The 19,746-nt window shown below is 38.4% G+C and overlaps 2 protein-coding genes across 4 annotated transcripts in view; one reads left to right on the top strand and one right to left on the bottom strand.

Moving 5' to 3' along the window:
• Positions 1-15,676, bottom strand: part of IntS6 (integrator complex subunit 6) — a 129,510-nt gene extending 113,834 nt beyond the window's left edge. For 2 of the 3 annotated variants that reach the window (XM_067152111.2, XM_067152110.2), the window contains exons 1-3: positions 15,406-15,676; positions 15,230-15,307; positions 1,455-1,694 (exon numbers count right to left, since the gene is read on the bottom strand). In XM_067152111.2, coding sequence (XP_067008212.1) covers positions 1,455-1,694; positions 15,230-15,307; positions 15,406-15,522 — 435 coding nt within the window. In that variant the 5' untranslated portion in view covers positions 15,523-15,676. Of the gene's footprint in view, positions 1-1,454; positions 1,695-4,129; positions 4,221-15,229; positions 15,308-15,405 lie in introns of those variants that run through there. The other variant, XM_067152112.2, reaches the window with a different exon arrangement.
• A 508-nt stretch (positions 15,677-16,184) lies between these two features.
• LOC136878691 (deoxyribodipyrimidine photo-lyase) overlaps positions 16,185-19,746 on the top strand; it is a 127,256-nt gene continuing 123,694 nt past the window's right edge. The window contains exon 1 of the mRNA XM_067152113.2: positions 16,185-16,307. Within this exon, the coding sequence (XP_067008214.1) occupies positions 16,271-16,307 (37 nt within the window). The 5' untranslated portion in view covers positions 16,185-16,270. The remainder of the gene's footprint in view (positions 16,308-19,746) is intronic.

Below are 19,746 nucleotides of genomic sequence, written 5' to 3' on the forward strand. Positions count from 1 at the left end.
GTTAAAGGAACTTGGATGGGAAACTTTAAGAGAAGGGAGAAAACTAGACTTATAGGATTATATAGAGCCTATACAAGAGAAGAAGCGTGGGGAGATATCCGCGAGAGACTTCAGTTGGAAAATAATTATATCAGCAGGACAGACCACAAATATAAAATTAGAAGGAATTTTAGCAGAAGCGATTGGGGTAAATTTTCATTTATTGGGAAGGGTGTGATGGAGTGGAACAGTTTACCAGGGGTAGTGTTTGATCCTTTCCAAAAATCTGTACAGATATTCAAGAAGAGACTAAACAGCAACAGAGAAAATAAATGAAGTGTTAGAGGGCATTCGACCAGTGCAGGTTATTGTAAATTTAAAAAATGTGTGTGAATAAATTAATTCCATCCCCTGGTCTAAGGAGTTTGGACAGCCAAAGTAGGGGACTGCCTGTAGGGGTGAAGTACAGTGGGGACTTCGAGGGCCCTGGGACCGCTATGGTAGCTGTGAAGGCCCTTCAGGAACTCTGAAAAGTGGTGGCAAAAGGGGCATGTTCACGCAGCAGGTCGTTATGCTACTTAGGTTCCAGAATGGGTATTAAAAAAAAAGAGTAAATAAATGCAATGTAAAGTTTAATCTTATACCAGTTGTATAGTATCATTTGAAGTAATTCCACATACTTTATATCAGTTGACTATATTTGTAAGTAGTACAGGAGATATAAGTAGAACTTTGTAAACAATATAAATTTATTAAGGATGAGCTGTGTGTTTAATAGAAAAAATTGTTAGCGTAAATTGTATAATATTGTATTATAGGAAAATTTTCTTCTCTTGTTAATTTAATATTTAGTGCTTGACAATAATGTATTTTAGTGTACCATTTGCCACCGAGGTAGATACCTCATTTGCAAATAGAGATTTTTATTTTTATATTTATGTACCTCTATTTTGGTTTCAATTAAGATAAATAAGGATGTATACATCTAAGATCAGGTCGAAACTGATTGCAATTTATCGCTTCTTATTTAAGGTAGATTGACAAATCAATACTTTTTGAGTGCAAATCAAATGTTATAGTTAACTACAACCCTAAGATGCTCATTCTAGGGCCCCCTGGTTTCATTCGTGATATAAACCTAATAATAGGATTAGTAGAAATATTATACTAATAATTGATCATGATAAGATATTTGATCAATTTATAATAATGATAACAGGAAGAAGTAAAGCTGTTCAATGTCCAGCTTTAAATGCTTCATCATCACTCATTTTAGTTTTCAAAGAAGGCATTATCTGATATTTCAACTCCAAGATGAATACAATATTTTAGCAATACTATGCACAAATTTTCACACATACATTTCCCGAGAAATCTCTCTTAAAAATGAATAATCAAGATGACAGACAGGCATCAATGGCAAAGAGAAATTAAAAAACACATGCAAGTGAAATTATATTGTAAGTTAAACATACATCTTCATGAACACCAGAATTTGAAGAGAGCTTTCCTCCATCGGTGATTACCACTATGACGGATGGTTCCAAGAAGAATGGGCATCGACCCTGGCCATAAGTATCAATACCAGTTTGCATTCGATTGATATTGAGTACATCAAAAGCATGTTTTAAAGCTGCACCCATTGTAGTCATCCCCACACACTGTAGATTTTTCAATTCATTCATGAATGTGGCATGGTTCTCCTTCCAGCCAGCCTAGAAAACAGGAGAATGAAAGTTATTAATACAGTAGCATTAAAATTAAACCAAACACAGTAATTTCTAAGACTATTTATAACCAACTTTGGCAGAATTGTGCATTTCCGCTAAGTACTGTTTCTGCTATAAGAATATCGTCATCCTACATGGACAACAACTATTACCTCATAATGTCAAGTACAAATTAGTCAGCTTTCAAGAAGAGCCTCATCAAACTTTAAATGTCACCATAATATCTTTTACAATCTGCAATACCATTACCACAAGACAAGAAGACAATAGTGTTATAAACATGCAGTGTTCCATTAATTTTTAAATCAATTTTAGAGTGTTTATTAATTATTTGCCATGTATTTTGGAATACCCTTGTATCCCCAACAAGGGATGAAACATGTACTTTCAATTTAGATTAGTTAAAAGTGTATTTCTTTTAAATCTTGTATCGAGAAGAATGGACTCTTCTCAATTTTGTCTTGACTGGTAGAAAACAAGGCTACAGAATGTTACACTGTATCTGAATGTTTTGAATTTAACTTTGAAAATATTTACACATTCCAAAATCAGAACAAATACCTATTACTTCAGCACAATGCTGTGGGCATTATAAACCCATCATGAGTGAAATTCCATCACTTACACTTTCTTTTATTCTGAGTGTTGTTTTCAATTACTTTATAAAAGGGAAGAAATTCAGTAGTGGTTGGATACTAACACCGCGCGAGTGTGCTACTGCAGGCACAGATGATGATGCTCTCTTGTTTCCAGTTCCTTACTCGATTTCTTGGGTGGAGGAGGACAATGCTACCAACTGTTGAATGAATCCCCATCAAGCATTGGACTGCCCAAAACTTACAGCAGATAGTGATTAAACAAAAACCAAAGTTGGTTTAGCACGTCAGGGGTGTTTAGCAAAGAACCACTTGGAGGGAGTGTGTGCCAATGTTTCGGAACAGACCACAGGTACAGCACTCAACTCCACAGACAGCGACTGATATATATATTTTCGACTTCAGGCATATCAGCCTTTTCTTGTCGCAGAGATTGTTGTAGGTATAAATTTAGTAATGGGTCACAGTGGTAAAAGAAGTCGAATCGTATAAGATCTTGTCTCAAATTACATGTAATAAAGGTAGAAATGTTCAGTGCCACTGCTGGGGATCAACCAACCTGCCCTAAATAGCATCATTAATTTTATAGTTAAACATAACAAAATGAAGGACATTTGCGAATGAATCGAGAGCAGCACTCTCTAACAGAAGAATGCTTTGCATAGCACAACACAATGAATATACACTGTTCTACTATAAACGTCAAACATTAACCCTAGAACGGTAGCACTACTCGCAATGTTATCATTGATAGCGCTTCGTCGGAGCGACGACTTGCACACTAGTTTTTATGCATTTTTATTCTCCACTGTTGATTTAAGAGAAATTAAATAACTGTTAAAGTCTGTACTGTAATGGTAATATCAATGACATTTAATTTTTTCATATGATACTAGAGAACCCGTGCTGCTCTGCAACATTTGTTATAAATAGGTCAGATAACTTGTCTTCATATGCCTGCCCCAGTCATTGTTTTGCCTGCTCTTTTCAATGGTTTTATGAATATTTAATAAGGAGCACGTTATGGTATGCCACAAGTTCATAGTCAGAATTCATCCATTCTGACGTCATTATGGCGTCTGTTTGGTAAAAATCTATCCATATATACACTTTTTTAATGCTGCAGTTCTTCTATACAGAACGGTTGTCTTGAGATCTCATACGTTAGTCTCAAAGGAGCGTTTTTGCCCGCCAGAGAACATTTTAAGATACGTGGCCTTCACTCTTTGTTAGGGTAGTATCCTTCCATAGGTGTTCCCAGATAATGTCTAAGGCGTATGTCATGATGGGGGCTGTTTGTACATAAATTTTTACTCTTAGCAGCATGTAAGTTATTAGGAACACTGCCATCTATTGAATATATTTGAAAGTTGGGAAAAGTTAGAGAATCAAACAGAGCTGCATGTAATGACATTTCTAAGGACGAAAATCACATATCAAAACATTAATGAAAGTTAGTCGCTTAGCAACCTGCTATGTACAAATTGTATTGCGGGTAGGGTAAGCCTTGGCCTGCAATTATTGGAGTGATCATTTAAAGATTTGATTTTATGTTTGCTCAAAGTTGGCTGAACTTAGAGACCTACCAATGTCTCATGATTCACTGATAGGTAATTCCTGACAGAATAAAACAAACATGAAGCAAATCGGTCCGGTAGAACGGACGGACAGATTTGCCAAAGCTGTTTTTAGCAAACTCTTTTAATATATAGATGACTAAATTATAATTACAAGTACATCCAAGATTTAGTGAGATATACAAGGAGGAGCAATATAACATTTACACTAAACATTTTATAATAGACAATGAATAATAATACACACTATTCGATAATGATGTTATCTTCATCTTCCTCTGTGTCCAGCTCCGTGGCTAAATGGTTAGCATGCTGGCCTTAGGTCACAGGGATCCCAGGTCCGATTCCCGGCAGGGTCGAGAATTTTAACTATAACTGGTTAATTCCACTGGCTGGATGTATGTGTCATCTTTATCATCATTCCATCGTCATCAAGACTTGCAGGTCGCCTACAGGCGTCAAAATAAAAGACCCTCCCGGCATATGCCATTTCAGTTTCATCTTCCTCTGTATCAAACTACTGTCCATCAGGTATAAAGTCCAGATCTAGGTCACTGTCATCGTCTTCAAATTTGTCATCTTGTTCAACATAGTCTATTTCTCCTTCGCCATCAGAAGGATCAACGAGAATATCTGGACTTCACCACGAGATCTCCATCCATTTCAGACAATTGACCATATACGAAAAAACTAAAATATATATTTAGATGCAGAATCCTGGTGTATATTTCCACACAATTACTAAGTGAAATATTCCCCTTTATGTAGTTAAATGTTAACTATACGGTGATCATTAGTAGCAGTTCGTCTTGGAGACGAAAGAAATAGTAAACGTTTATATGTAGCGCTTCATATCGGCGACGACTATGATTTCAGAAACTGATCCTAAACAATACTTGCCTCAACTTTCCGCCCACTCTCTCGGCTAGCAGGAAGGAGGATAAACATTGTCCAACACATTGCCAGACATAAGTGGGGATAGAATAAAAGTGAGAATTGGGGGAAGCTTAAGTGTACCAGGTGTAAGTCGCAGAGGCGAGCACTAACGTTCTAGAGTTAAACACACAGTAACTTTTGTATTCATATAGAAACTACGCTATTTCAAAGCCAACACATTGAACACACTGTCAATACTACAGATGTTAAACTAAACTATTGCAGTGAAGACACAGGATTTATCACTTAATCGCTACTGCATTAGATCACATCAGCTGGACATGAAGCAATATATCTCTCAGCAAATGAGTCACCCGGTCGTGCTATCGCCTTTCCGTGTAGCTCCCCGGACACTAGCACAGAAAAAAAAAAAGAGAGAGAGAGAGAGGACCCTGTACATATGTTTGTTGTGGACGAATGATTGCTAGACAGGTTAAATAGGATTGCTTTGTTACATTACCCTACCCAGTGCGTGTCTTAAAATGGAAATTGATGAAGAACTACACTCAGTACAAGAATAGTTGTACTGGGCAAGTTTGCCATGCGGTTAGAGGTGCACAGCTGTGAGCTTGCATCCAGGAGACAGTAGGTTCGAATCCCACTGTCAGCAGCCCTGAAGTTGGTTTTCTGTGGTTTCTCATTTTCACACCAGGCCTGTACCTTAATTAAGGCCACGGCTGCATCCTTCCAACTCCCAGTCATTTCCTATCCCATCGTCACCATAAGACCTATCTCTGTCGGTGCGACGTAAAGTCACTAGCAAAAAATTGTTATTTAAGGTCAAATTCTAAAAGAATTTAATCGTATGAAGTCCACCTGCTCAATACATGATTGCCATTTGATAAATGGTCTGTCTAAAAAGCTACATAGGGCATGTTTCGACCTAGCCTGGAGGTCATCATCAACTAAAATAACAAAGATAAAATACATATGCAAAAACAGTGATACATAAAAAACTTGAGATAAAATACAATCAACAAAAGCAATGAAAATCTATATTTAAAATGTTCATAGCTTAAATCTTGGACTAATTTAGTTGTAACAGGTGTGGGTCCAAACATATTTAACACAACTATTAGTTGGCTAGGGGCTGCCTGGCCGAGGCAGTAAAGGCGTGCTCGGTTTGCCCAGAAGGACGTGGGTTCGAATCACCGCCAGGAAGTCGTAAAATTTAAGAAACGAGATTTCCACTTCCGGAGGTGCATATGGCCCTGAGGTTCACTCAGCCTACACCAAAAATGAGTACCAGGTTAATTCCTGGGGGCAAAGGCGGCCGGGCGTAGAGCTAACCACTCTACCCCATTGCGTGTCGAGGTTAACAATGGTGGAAGCCTTTACCTTTCACTCCTCCAAGGGCCTCCATGGCCTGTACGGAGGTGACTTTGCTTTTATTGGTTGGCTGGAGGAATACTTTAAATTTGTGAAGACTGGTAAATCCGTAAAATTTCTTCATGGAGAATACAAGTATAGCCAGGATTTCCTCCTACCTCTAGCACTGTGCTTGAATAGATCCACACTGTGTGGAGGTCAACACCAACCCGATCTGAGATCAACACTCTGTGTGGAGGTCAATACCGACCCAACCTGATCTAAGATCAACTTGTTCTCCCACTCCACCAACTCGACTCATGCATGTGCGTCATTGTGCTTAAGAAGCTGGTCAATAACAGTCTTATTGTTTTATCTCCGAGTTCTGTTACGTCTAGAATTAGGCCCGAAGTGAGCAATAGGGCAAAGGAAAGGGCTTTTGAATTTTAAAATTGCAGATTATAAGCAACCGATTCGAAAACCTTAATGTGTCATTACTGCAACAGTATGATATCTTGGGAGTGAAAAGATACGTACACCAAGCATGTGCAATGCCAGAAACACCAACCAGTGAAGAGATCATCTACAGCCAGTACACCTTCATGTAAGAGTCAGAGTATTGTACAGTGTAATTTTGCTGCAAACAAAAGAGTTATTGGAAGAGATAATTTTGCCAAGAGGAGTACAGAGTCTTTTCTTAAAGCAAATATACCACTGGAGAAACTGGAGCAACCTGCTACTAAAGAATGAAAGCATTCATTCATTCAAGGTATGTTGAATAGATTACTGCCGAAATTATATTATTTGTCTTTGCCGACCCCGTGACGTAGGGGTAGTGTGCCTGCCTCTTATCCGGCCAGGTCAGGGATTTTTACCTAGACCTGAGGCTGGTTCGAGGTCCACTCAGCCTACGGGATTAGAACTGAGGAGCTATTTGACGGTGAGATAGCGGCCCCGGTCTAGAAAGCCAAGAAGATTCGTCGTGCTGACCACACAACACCTCGTAATCTGCAGACTATCGGGCTGAGCAGCGGTCGCTTGGTAGGTCAAGGCCCTTCAAGGGCTGTAGTACCATGTTGTTTGTTTGTTTATTATTTGTCACTTCAGAGATGAAACTTGATAACATAAATTCCTAATAAATTGTTTTAACAAGTGCTAGAAATTTGCCACAAGTTAGATTTTTAAGAGAGAAGTACGGTATTTTCCACTGCTGAGAGGTGAAAGAGGTCACCAAGTGGAAAAAAAAACCAACAGATCAGTTGGATCGGTATATATTTGTCATGTTAATTCGCCCTCATAAACCAAAAATTGAACAGGAGTTGTATGTTGCTGATGTACATATTCTGGAAGCAGCTGATGCAAAATAATGCAGCAGGGCAATACTTAACTCTGTACAGACGTACTCTATTTCTTGGGAATGGTAAGAGACAGCGCAAGGTACATGTCAAAGAGCTTCAGTTTCCTCAGTGCTCTCCTCGTAGAGGATCCAGTTCACATTCTGTGTTGGACACACCGGCAAAATTTGGTGGGATACATATTCACGAAGGAACTGACAAAACTTAATGCAGCAGCGGCTAAGGTAAAAGCTGTGTTTCCGAGTGCGAGAAAGAAAAAACACCTGCATGTCAATGATTTAGAGGAATACACAATGAACTAGAAGGATTTTATGGAGAACTCAGGAAAATATTGCAAAATTTCAAAGTAGCAAAAGAAGAGAATTTTATAGTGAAACAGAAGAGAAGTTAAATTTCATCAGAAGCACAGATGTTCAAGCAGGTGTTAGATCAGCTGTGAAAAATGCTGCAGCGTTGGCATTTACAAAATTGCAGTTACTGATGTTTGAAGACCCTGCTAGTAAGTTATATTCAGAACTAGTGAAGGAAGTGAAGTCTATTCCATTCTTTAAAAATGAGAATGAGTCGGTGATCACAAAAGGGTACAGTGAACTTCAAGAGTAAACCAATCAAATTATGATCACAAAAGGGTACAGTGAACTTCAAGAGTAAACCAATCAAATTATGTTGCGAGACAGAAAAATAAATATTGTGAAAGTTCTGATTAGTTTGCTTGACAGTCATGCTGAATTTAGTGGCAGAGCTCACCAATCGGTGTGGTAATGTTGACCGAACATTTCTTTTCTTGCTACTCAGGAGTTTTGAGCGACTTTTATTGCAACAGGAAAGTGACCATGTTCTTCTTTGATAGTTAGAAAAAAGATTATCATTGAAATAGACTCTCAACCTATTAATTCGTGTTACGTACATGTAGTACAATGCGGTTGTGAACATTCAATATTCCAGAATATTATGTATTTTTTTCATATTATGCCTTATTCAGTGATAACTGAATGATAAAAATGTGTGTGTGTCTTTAAATAAAACTCCATATTGTACTTCAATAATTTATTTACATGAAAAAGTACCTTTAAGATCCCAAAATTTGATAACATTGTTAAAAATAATGCAAAATTCTAAAAATAAAAAAGTGAAATAATTCTAAAATAACACAGATTTCCACACAAAAATAAAACTAAAAATGCCCCTACTAATAACACTACAGTGTGGGTTTCATCCTGGCAAGAGCTGTACCGGACTTACTGAACCTAACACAGTTTACAGAGGATGGATATGAAACCTGTAAGATCACAGGTGCAGTCTTTGTGGATCTCTCAGCAGCATATAAACTATCAGCCATCAAATACTTCTAGACAAGGTCTACAATCTGACGAACGATAATGGTTTAACTAGTCTCATCGCTACACTTCTCCTGAACCGAAGGTTTTTCGACAACTTCCAAGGACAGCGTAGCCGTTGGAGGATACAGAAAAATGGTCTACCCCAAGGAAGTGTTTAGCTCCTTTACTTTTAAATATTTACATGATCAGCCAGTATTTTTAAATACCAGAAGCTTCCTGTATGCTGATGACCTTGCCCTGGCCACGCAGAGCACAGATTTTGAAACAGTTGAAACAAATCTGTTCAATGCCCTTGAATGCCTGTCAAGATATTACAGTGAAAACCAGTTAAAACCTAACCCTACAAAAACTCAAGTTTGTGCTTTCCACCTGAAGCACAAGGAAACTCCTCTGACACTCCAAAATATCTGGGAATAACCCTCGACAGAACTATCTAGTGTCAAAAATTTCAGAACTCTCACATTCAAGACACACTGCATGAATTGCAAACTCAAAGTGTTGGCAAGGAATTAACTACTTCGTAAACTGGCTGGTTCACAGTGGGGTAGTCAGCTGCAAAACCCTCCGTACATCTGCAATGGCACTTTGTTATTCCATCGGAGAATATGCCCATCCTGTTTGGTATTCATCATCCCATGCCAGACAGGTAGATGTGGCCCTCAACGAGACACGCAGGCTAGTGACTGGCTGCTTAAAGCCTACTCCAGTTAACAAACTATATCGTCTTGTATGAACTGCTCCACATTGTATTCGAAGGAAAGTAGCTGCAGACAAGGAGAGGACTATAATGGAGCAACAAAGTACTCATCCCTTGCATGGCCGTACACTTCCAGCCCAGAGACTGAAGACAAGAAAACGTTTCCTATGAACGTCTATGGAACTAACTGGATCACCTGACACTGCAAGAGTATAGTTCTGGAAAGCCAAGGTCCGCATCAACCCAGGGCAGATGGCAGTTGCAGAACGTTTGCCACCTGGATGTCATGAAGACTGGTCTGTCTGGAAATCCTTGAATAGACTGAGGACAAGAGTGGGAAGATCCAAAGTCAACCTAACAAGATGGGGCTATATCAATGCTAGCAATACCAAATGTGACTGTGGCGAAGAAACTATGCAGCATTATGCTTCATTGTTCATTGTGCCCATTTTCTGGCAATGAGTTGACCTTTTTCATGCAACAGAGAATGTATAGTACGCAAACTTTTCCTTGAGCCCTAGTTCCCATTCAGCACTATGGAGTTCAGGGCTCAAGAAAAGGTTCGCGTACTATACTTGATGTTGCTAGGTTCTGGTCAAGATTGGTGTGAAGTGCTTTGATTTTTACCTGCGTTATAGTTTGTTATGTAGTTTGATCTATATATACCTGAACTGTGTACATGATATTTCTGATATTATAATTCAATTCAATTTTCAATTTCAATGCCTTGTTGATACAAAATATTGCTTTCTTGTGATACTAATTAATTTTACTAAAGAAATCAGTAAAATTACTAATCTTTATTCCAAATGTTTTTCTTTCATTGTGTCAAAAGCTTACTTACATTTCCAATTCAGTAATTACTTAACCATATCACAAAAACAGAAGGAAATGTGTAAGATCTGATAATTCATAGGATCCATCAAAATAAACATTGGAATGAAACAAAATAACCAAAGACCTTAATGATGAAAATTCAACCACAATAATGTGATTTCAATGAAAAATATTTACACCTGTAAACAGGTGTCCATATAGATGAAAAATTGAGATGGGATTGTCATATTAAAAAAATAGGGAAGTCTCTGAGTTCTGTTTGTTTTGCCTTAAGGATTTTGTCTAATAGTTGTAGTGAAGAATATGTTAGAATGGCATATTTTGGATATTTCCATTCAGTCATCACTTATGCTATTGGTCTCTGGGGCTGTTACAAATCAAATCTTGATGTTATTTTTCGAATACAGAAACGAGCTATCAGAATTATATTGAGACGTAACAGGTTAGATCATTGCAGACCATTATTTAAGAGACCAAGGATACTCCCAGTACCAAGTATATACATCATGCAATGCATTCTACACGTGAAAAAAAATATTGATCACTTCAGAAAGAATTTTGACAATCACAATTACCAGACGCGAACAAGAAATAATATTTTTATTGAACACAAGAGTAAAACCATTGCCTTGAGACATGTAGACTCTGTTGGAATCAGATTGTATAATAAGCTTCCAAATACGATTAAAGATATTAATCCCGTCAGTTCATTTACCACAGCTTTAAAAAATCTCCTGCTGAGTAGCTGCTTCTACAGTACAGAAGAATACATGATGAAGTGCTGGTAATGATGCTACTACTTATTAACTTGTAATCTAGTATATAGCCTTAAAAATGTTAATGTCACATTGACTATGTTCACATTATTAACACCACACCAATATATTTTTATTTTGTCTTGTAAATATTGGTTATTAATATTATTTAAAAAAATTAAGATGTGCTGTCCTAACATTGAGGTATGTGGTGTTTCTGTTTTTCTTCTTTTTCAAAATGTTCATTGTTGTGCATATAATATTGTTAGTATTAGGAAATCACTTGACAACTCCTATACTGTTGGCATATTTCAAAATATGTAATTGTACAGTCTATGGAAGCTAAATAAATGAATGAATGAAATGAATCAAAATCAGAGAGAACAGAACAACTTAGCCTAATCTCCAATTCTAAAATTTTAGATCAGTGATGTCTGGATTCAACATCCATAACATGATAATGATATACTATGGAGTGTTCAGTGTGTCTGGGTCAATGAAACGCAACAACAGGGGGTCAATCAGAATGAATTAAATATGAAACCAAACCTACAGGTCCAGACACAAGCCGAGCACACTTAGCTCACCACTCATAGATAACAGAATGAACAATCAGTGTTTTGCAGTAACATGTGGAGCAAGGGGAAGATTCTAATTATCTAGATGACCAGTGGACTCGCCTCTCCTGGGTAAGGGTAGACAAAGATCTAGGACAGGCCTGGCCAAACAGCACTCTGGTCCTGCATGGAACCCCCAGGTAGCCTGATGTTGAGGCAAGAGGAGGAAGGTAAGGTAAGCAGTCTGGTCACGGGACAGCAGGATAGTCGCCTTGCCAGCCTAACTGCTTTCAAAGAGGTTTCAAGACTGACTTCAATTACTTTATTTATCAGACCATATTTTTACAAAATCAGACGTGCCAACTTTCAAAACTCACAAATCGGGAGGTTTTTTTTTTTGGTGGCATATCCCAACATTTTACAGCACATCTCTTATTACTTTGTTATAAATACTGAAATAGTTTATGTACTGAGCTTTAGAACACACGACTCTTTAGATTTATGCTCAAAGCACTGGCCTTGTTGAACAGGTTTTAAAGTTCCTTTTTTTTTTCAGGATTCCTTTTTGGGAAGCTTTAATCTGAATTGAGTTTTTGTCATTGTAAATAAGCTAAAAAATAGTCTCACAGTCAGCATTGCTATGTGGAAATGATGAAAATCATTACACAAGAGATTCTGTCATATAAGAACACCACCAGCTGATTGCACTGAAGGTGAATGAATTCTTCAATTTTGCAGTGTAAAATCGATGGATCTGTAAATGTTTTACACTGAACATCTTTTTAAAAAAATACTTCAATGTAAAACAAATTTATTTTATTTCAAGGGCTTAATGTAAATTTTGCAGTTTTTGCACTTTTACATTGAAGACCACACAAATACACCAACTGGTGTAAATAAAAAAAAATTATTAAAAATTTGCCCTTTTGCACTGGCATGGTGATGGATGGAGATAAAGTGCGAATTAAAGAGGGCAAATATCTGTTTATAAAGCCAGGCCGAGTGGCTTGGACGGTTGAAGCATTAGCCTTCTGAACCCTAACTTGACAAGTTCAATCCTGGCTCGGTCAGGTGGTATTTGAAGGGGCTCAAATACGTCTGCCTCGTGTTGGTAGATTTACTGGCATGTTACAGAACTCCTGTGGGACTAAATTCCAGCACCTCTGCGTCTCCGAAAACTGTAAAAAGTAGTTAGTGGGATGTAAAGTCAATAACATTATTATTCTGTTTATACAAATAAGAAATAGGGACTGGAATAATTTACTAAGGCAAATGATCTATAAATTTCTTACTTCTTTGAAATACCTAATTTAAGAAGAGACTAGGTAAACAACTGATAGGGAATATGCCACCTGGGGAACTGAGATAGTTCATGGAATCCAGTTCTTGGAATCATTACTAATTTCTGTGGCTCGAATCCAAGTTGACGTCAGGAAAATAATGAAATAGTATCTCGGAGCTTTGTGGTACAGATTCCCTGTACATCTGTGCGGTATGCCCCATGGTTGAAGAGTACAAGATTAATAGTTGTGCCGAGTTTTCACTCCTTTCATTAGAATAAATATGAAGAAGATACCAACAACCTACGGGCAGACCAAGGACACGATGAATCTCCCAAATAAAAGATGATCGGCAAGGAAGAGGAGTAGAATTGTGTGAAGTTGAAGAGGAAGTGTACTTTCACAGACATAAGTAGAGAGCACTCTTGCACCGCACCTGGGAAACTGGAGACAGTTAAATGATTATGATGATATCAGTCTCTCTGCCATTGCTTAATATTACCAATATACAGAAATTATAAGATTTTGAATGGTGCACGAGCTTGCATACTTGAACACCTTTCAGTGAGGAAAACATGCTGGGAATCTCTGCATTATAAACAATTTACGAGTCGGACCAGAAGTAACAAGTGTTGTTCAAGAGCAGTAAGAGAGTAAATGTGAGACATATTTTCCTGTGAGCCCATTGCAACGATCACACTATCTCTCAATTTTCTTGTATGCTACCGTAATTTACACGACTCTTAATTTGTTAATTTTCACAAATAATACCAATTTTGAAATTATTTCCTTGTACCCTTCACTGATATGACATTTGAATAATTAGATTTTTTTCTATGATTCATGATATAAATTATGTAGGGATCTGTTGTTTTTTTTCACTAGTTATTTAAAGTGCCATAAAAATGGCTAAAAAGTAATAAATGAAGGGAAAGGTATGAACCTGGATCACATCAAAAAAACGATGTTTACCGAAGACTACAGTGAGTAGCTTCATTGTTTCAGAGTTCAGTCAAATTATGAGCCCACAGGTTGGTTTGATCCTCACGTATATAAGAAATGCGCAAAAACCTATGGCATCACTACAATGAGGCAAACAAGGAAAGACTAGGACTGGGGTAGTTTGCCATTCCTTTCCTTGCCGAGCCAAAAAGTGGCACTGCGGCACAACTGGCCCTATGAGCAGAACCTCTCACAGCATCCAGACGCAGGAGTCCTGCTACAAATATCATGACTCAGCACCACTCATATCTCAATAGCTTCTGTATCCTAACAGTCATAAACGAGACCGAGACTTTACTGGAACCTGCAGTTTACCATAGCCTGTGCCACGAGACTGATGTAAAAATACTGCATCTATTATGAAAAAGGCACAGCTGATTAGGGCTATTATGGAAATGAAAAGGACTAGCTAATTCTGGATATCAGAAATATATATTTTCAGCAGTCTTCCAAAACACAATCTTAGTATCAATGATTAATATTAGGGCCTACATTATTTCAGAATTTGTAGGCTGATACAACCAGTGGTTTTTACCTGTGCTTGACCGACCAATGTGCCGACAAAAAGTATTTACCGAAAGAGCGCAATACAAAAACAAAATTCTTCCACAAATAATTTCCGAAATAATCTGCTCTTGACAAATTGATAGGATTCTACATTAAACTGTCCCCTCATTTACAGTCCGGTGCGGTGGGCATAAAATCTTTTAGTATTTCCCTTCAATGATTTCAAAATATAAAAATTCCTCGATAGTTATTATAGAAATTCTTTATCGGCAATCCAGTAGATTAGATATTACTGAAATTGCAGGGTAAATAATTATTGCCACTGCATGTGACAACCCACTGTTAACCTGCTCTCTTTATAACACACACCCCCCAATGTTTCGTGAGTAACAATGAGCGAAGTTAAGAATATGATAATAATCGCATGTAATTAACATCAATTGCAGTCCAATATATATAGACGCATTTCCTAACTATTTTCCACATTAGGACATATCGGTAGAAATTATTGACAAGTGCGCATCCGGAATGCGCATCCCGTTCCCGTCTAAAATGATACGAGAAGGGACCCATGTGCACAAAGGACAAGATGTAAACCTCAGAAAGAAAACAAAAATCAGAAATATTACACAAAAGCTACCTCATTTACCTACTGAGAGATAGCAATACCCTATTCCGGGAACATGACAAGCAGTGTCTAGTCAAAATTAACTTCATGTACACAATGATTTGTAACTAACCTCTTCACTGTCAGAATCGAAGTGTTCGCTTACCTTAATATTAGCGGGCGGCTCTTCAAACGTTAATAGCATGTATCTGTCTCCTCTACTTTCAGGGGATCTTTGACGAACCTAGTACATAATCAGAAAATAATTAATAAGCGAGCTTTGAATCTTTTGAAGTCCAAAATTTATTTCGCGAAATTAAAAAACCGTCAATTTCAACATACCTTTACGAACGTTTCAACAGCTTCTTTCGCAACATCAAGGAGCGTTGGGCGTCTACCCAAATAAACTCTTTGATACATAGATGCGGAAGTATCTATTAAAAAAACTATCAAAGTCATTTCGATTGCTGATCTAGTCTCTCCTAATATAGAACAAAATAGCCACACATTACAAGGGCAGTATATTGAGGAGGGCTCACCACCTCATCTCTTAAGCGATCACAACAGACAGCTGACCTGCAGCTGCCTAGTCAAGCAGCTGTAAACCTAAAACGCCACGAAGACTTGTACCACGTGACCTCCTTCGCCATGATTGGCTCTCCAGTTAGGTATCATAATTAACTTCCACATGAAATTCACGTTTTAGCAAGGAAATAAATGTACGATCATAATCTTGTACAGAATCCCACTCAGTTAACCAATTATTAACAAATTACACAATATAACATGTGACAGATCGGCTTCGAAATAAACAAACAAGCTTATTATGTATATATATGACCTCCTACATCGTACTAATCACTCTTTGGCCAAAGCTAACACTAAAACTCACTAACTCGATAAATAATCAGAATTACAGAAGTAATCGTACATATTACGATTTACTGCACTAAACTACTATAATGAATTTTAACAGAATTTTCCCCCGTCACAGAAAACGAAGATAATAGAAAATGACTTTACAAAGGCCTATCCCATAATTCCATTTTCTCAGTGACGTCAGATTTTGGGCGGGTTTTGCGGCGAACAGGCCAACCAAATATCGACTGTCGTGAATGTAAATAAATTTCGCCCTGTTGTGTGCTGAAATTATAAACATTAAGCACGTGCTGTCAAGAACTATCAAAAGCATTATATCGACAAGTGAATGCCCTTATATACTTCACTTGTAAGAAAGTATACAAGTATGTATTTTGTCGCATGAGCTTGTTAGTATTGCACATATATTTCGAAAATGATCCTTCGAAACTGAAACTGCACCTCTTACTAAATTTGCAATATTGCTTTTACCTGAAATTGTTCGGTTATGGGTACTATACGCTTATTATGATGTATTTCTGGCGCATCAATAGACCTGGCACTTTAATTCAAGAGTGAACTAATGCCTAATAAATATCCTTTTAAGTTACACTATTTTTAATCTCATTAGGCAATTCATCACACCATGTCCTAGTCGCCCTTCAGATCAACAGTGGCTTGAGTTGAAGACCTTTATAGGCACTAAGATCTTTTTCCTGGCACCCGTGGAATTGTTTATGGCCATGCCGCCCTGAGCCGAGTCAAGTTACGAAAAAATATTACATTTATAACTGAATTATAAATTAATAGCTAACAGTAACCTATAGGCCTTTAATGACGATGCTACATTTTATTTTTCAAATCTTATGATTTATGGTAGAACACATTCATTTTCATTCAATATTAATATCCTGCACACTCAGTAGCCCTTATTTATAGACGTAAAATTGTTTGTTTTGCATTTATGATGGTAGATGGCTTCAACTAATTAACATTCCATGATATGTTTTTAGATGTCCAGTTGATGCTGTTGAAATCCATGCCATTGTATTGTGTTATGAACTTGGTCCTTCATATTCACTAGCAACATAATCTCCATGTCTCTCTCTCAATATATGAATCTACCGTTTATGTGGTTGGTGTTGTTACTTTCTGGAGGTATCTTCTCAAATAAAAACCACATAGAGCAGTAAGCAAATTTTGCTTTAAAAACATTTAAGCTCTTTAGGCCTTTTCAATTGAGAAATTACCAGCGTTTTGCCCTCATATAGCAGTGGGCTCATCAGTTGGATTTATACACCTTTCCAAGATCTTGGTGGCTAGTGCACCGATGAGACACCACTACAAGCCTTCTATGTAGGACAATGCAGTGACAGTCCACTAAGGAAGCAGGTGCCTACACTGGTAATTTCTCAATGCAAAAGGCCTAAAGACTTAAAAATGTTTTTAACATTTGCAATCCATGAAATTAAATTATAGTTTGCTTCCAGCAACTTCATTTTTTTTAAAATATAAAAGCCAAAGGCAGGCATTTATACAAGTAGAGGCATATGCTTCCCCTACTGCACCGTCACTGCATTGTCCTACATAGGAGGCTTGTAGTGGTGTACCCCACCAAGTAAATAACGTACTCCCAAATACCACGCCAAGAATCAAGAAATTTAATACCAAGCCAAGGATCCCACTCGTTCCAACGGCAAACTACCAAACATTGCCTTATTCCTTCAACAAATAAGCTGCCTTCAAACAATAATGAAAACCACCCTCAAACCTTGAAGCATCAGAATGATAGGAGGTCGCTGTGGTGGGTGCACCGCTAAATGCTGCTTTTACAAAACTCTAACACCTGCACACTAATATTACACATAGGATAAATTCAATAATTTACATAATACAAGTCACTACATTTACCATTCAGTACAGTCCCGCTGCATTCCCAAAAACAGCATTGGGCATGGTCAGTGCCTGAATGGGTGACCATCCAGGCTACCACATACCGAGTCTTATTGGTCGCTGTGCTAGTCTGATCAACGGACAATACGATCAAGGGCAACTGTCAATTAATCTCAAACAACACAACACACCCTAAAACTATCAAAACTTCCTAAAACTATTTTAAAACCAATTAAACACACACACTCACAAATGCACCGACAGAGGAGCACAAAATTGATTATTTTAACCATGTTGGTTAATCCTGTCATTGACTTATATTCAATTTCTATAGAATACTTTACATACCGTATTTTATTATATTATACACAGTAATTGTCGGCCCTGTGGTGTAGGGGTAGCGTGCCTGCCTCATATCCGAAGGCCCTGGGTTCAATTCCCGGCCAAAACAGGGATTTTTACCTGGACCTGAGGGCTGGTTCGAGGTCCACTCAGCCTACGTGATTAGAATTGAGGAGCTATCTGACGGTGAGATAGCGGCCCCGGTCTTGAAAGCCAAGGATAACGGCCGAGAGGATTCGGCGTGCTGACCACACGACACCTCGTAATCTGCAGGCCTCCGGGCTGAGCAACGGTCGCTTGGTAGGCCGAGGCTCTTCAAGGGCTGTAGTGCCATGGGGTTTGTTTTTTATGTAGAGTAATTAAGTATTTTATTATATACGGTAATTGAGTATAATAAAATATGTAAAGTATTGACAAGACGGAAAAGTGTTCTATAGAAACAGAGGAGCACAAAGACGCACTAGTATCGGCACTACTCAAACCAGGTGGCACATACGGATGATTGGGAGTCTCAATGGCGCACTAGCAGCCAGTGTCTTGGAAAGGTGAAGCAGTCCAACCGATGAGTCCACTGCTACCTGGGATGAAATGCTGGTAGTTTCTTGATTGAAAAGGCCTGCAGTGTTTAAATGTTTTTAACATTTGCAGTCAATTAAATTAAATTATATTTTCCCTCTGAGAACTAATTTTTTTACATAAATCTCAATTTGTAATTTCTACAAAAACAAGGTGGTATCAGAGCCACTTCCCCTGAAAATTTGAAACCTAATATTGCACATTTCGTTATGAAGTCTGTTCAAAATGAGACTCTGTTTCATCATACATCTTCATTGCAGATGCTGCATGCTGGATTGAAGAATTAGATGTTCAGTTGTGAAGCACAAATTACTTTGTTTCTCAGCTGTAAATATGTATATACACTGACTGACAGAGCAAATGCAACACCAAGAAGGAGTGGTTCGAAAGGGATGAAAGTTGGGGAAAAAACAGAGACGGCACGGACGAATAATTGATGTTTATTTCAAACCGATATGCAGGTTACACAATGCGCACGGCATCGACTCAGTAGGATGTAGGACCACCGCGAGCGGCGATGCACGCAGAAACACGTCGAGGTACAGAGCCAATAAGAGTGCGGATGGTGTCCTGAGGGATGGTTCTCCATTCTCTGTCAACCATTTGCCACAGTTGGTCGTCCGTACAAGGCTGGGGCAGAGTTTGCAAACGGCGTCCAATGAGATCCCACACGTGTTCGATTAGTGAGAGATCCGGAGAGTACGCTGGCCACGGAAGCATCTGTACACCTCGTAGAGCCTGTTGGGAGATGCGAGCAGTGTGTGGGCGGGCATTATCCTGCTGAAACAGAGCATTGGGCAGCCCCTGAAGGTACGGGAGTGCCACCGGCCGCAGCACATGCTGCACGTAGCGGTGGGCATTTAACGTGCCTTGAATACGCACTAGAGGTGACGTGGAATCATACGCAATAGCGCCCCAAACCATGATGCCGCGTTGTCTAGCGGTAGGGCGCTCCACAGTTACTGCCGGATTTGACCTTTCTCCACGCCGACGCCACACTCGTCTGCGGTGACT

This window comes from Anabrus simplex, chromosome 8 (genome assembly GCF_040414725.1).
Source record: "Anabrus simplex isolate iqAnaSimp1 chromosome 8, ASM4041472v1, whole genome shotgun sequence".
Classification (NCBI taxonomy): Eukaryota; Metazoa; Arthropoda; class Insecta; order Orthoptera; family Tettigoniidae; genus Anabrus; species Anabrus simplex.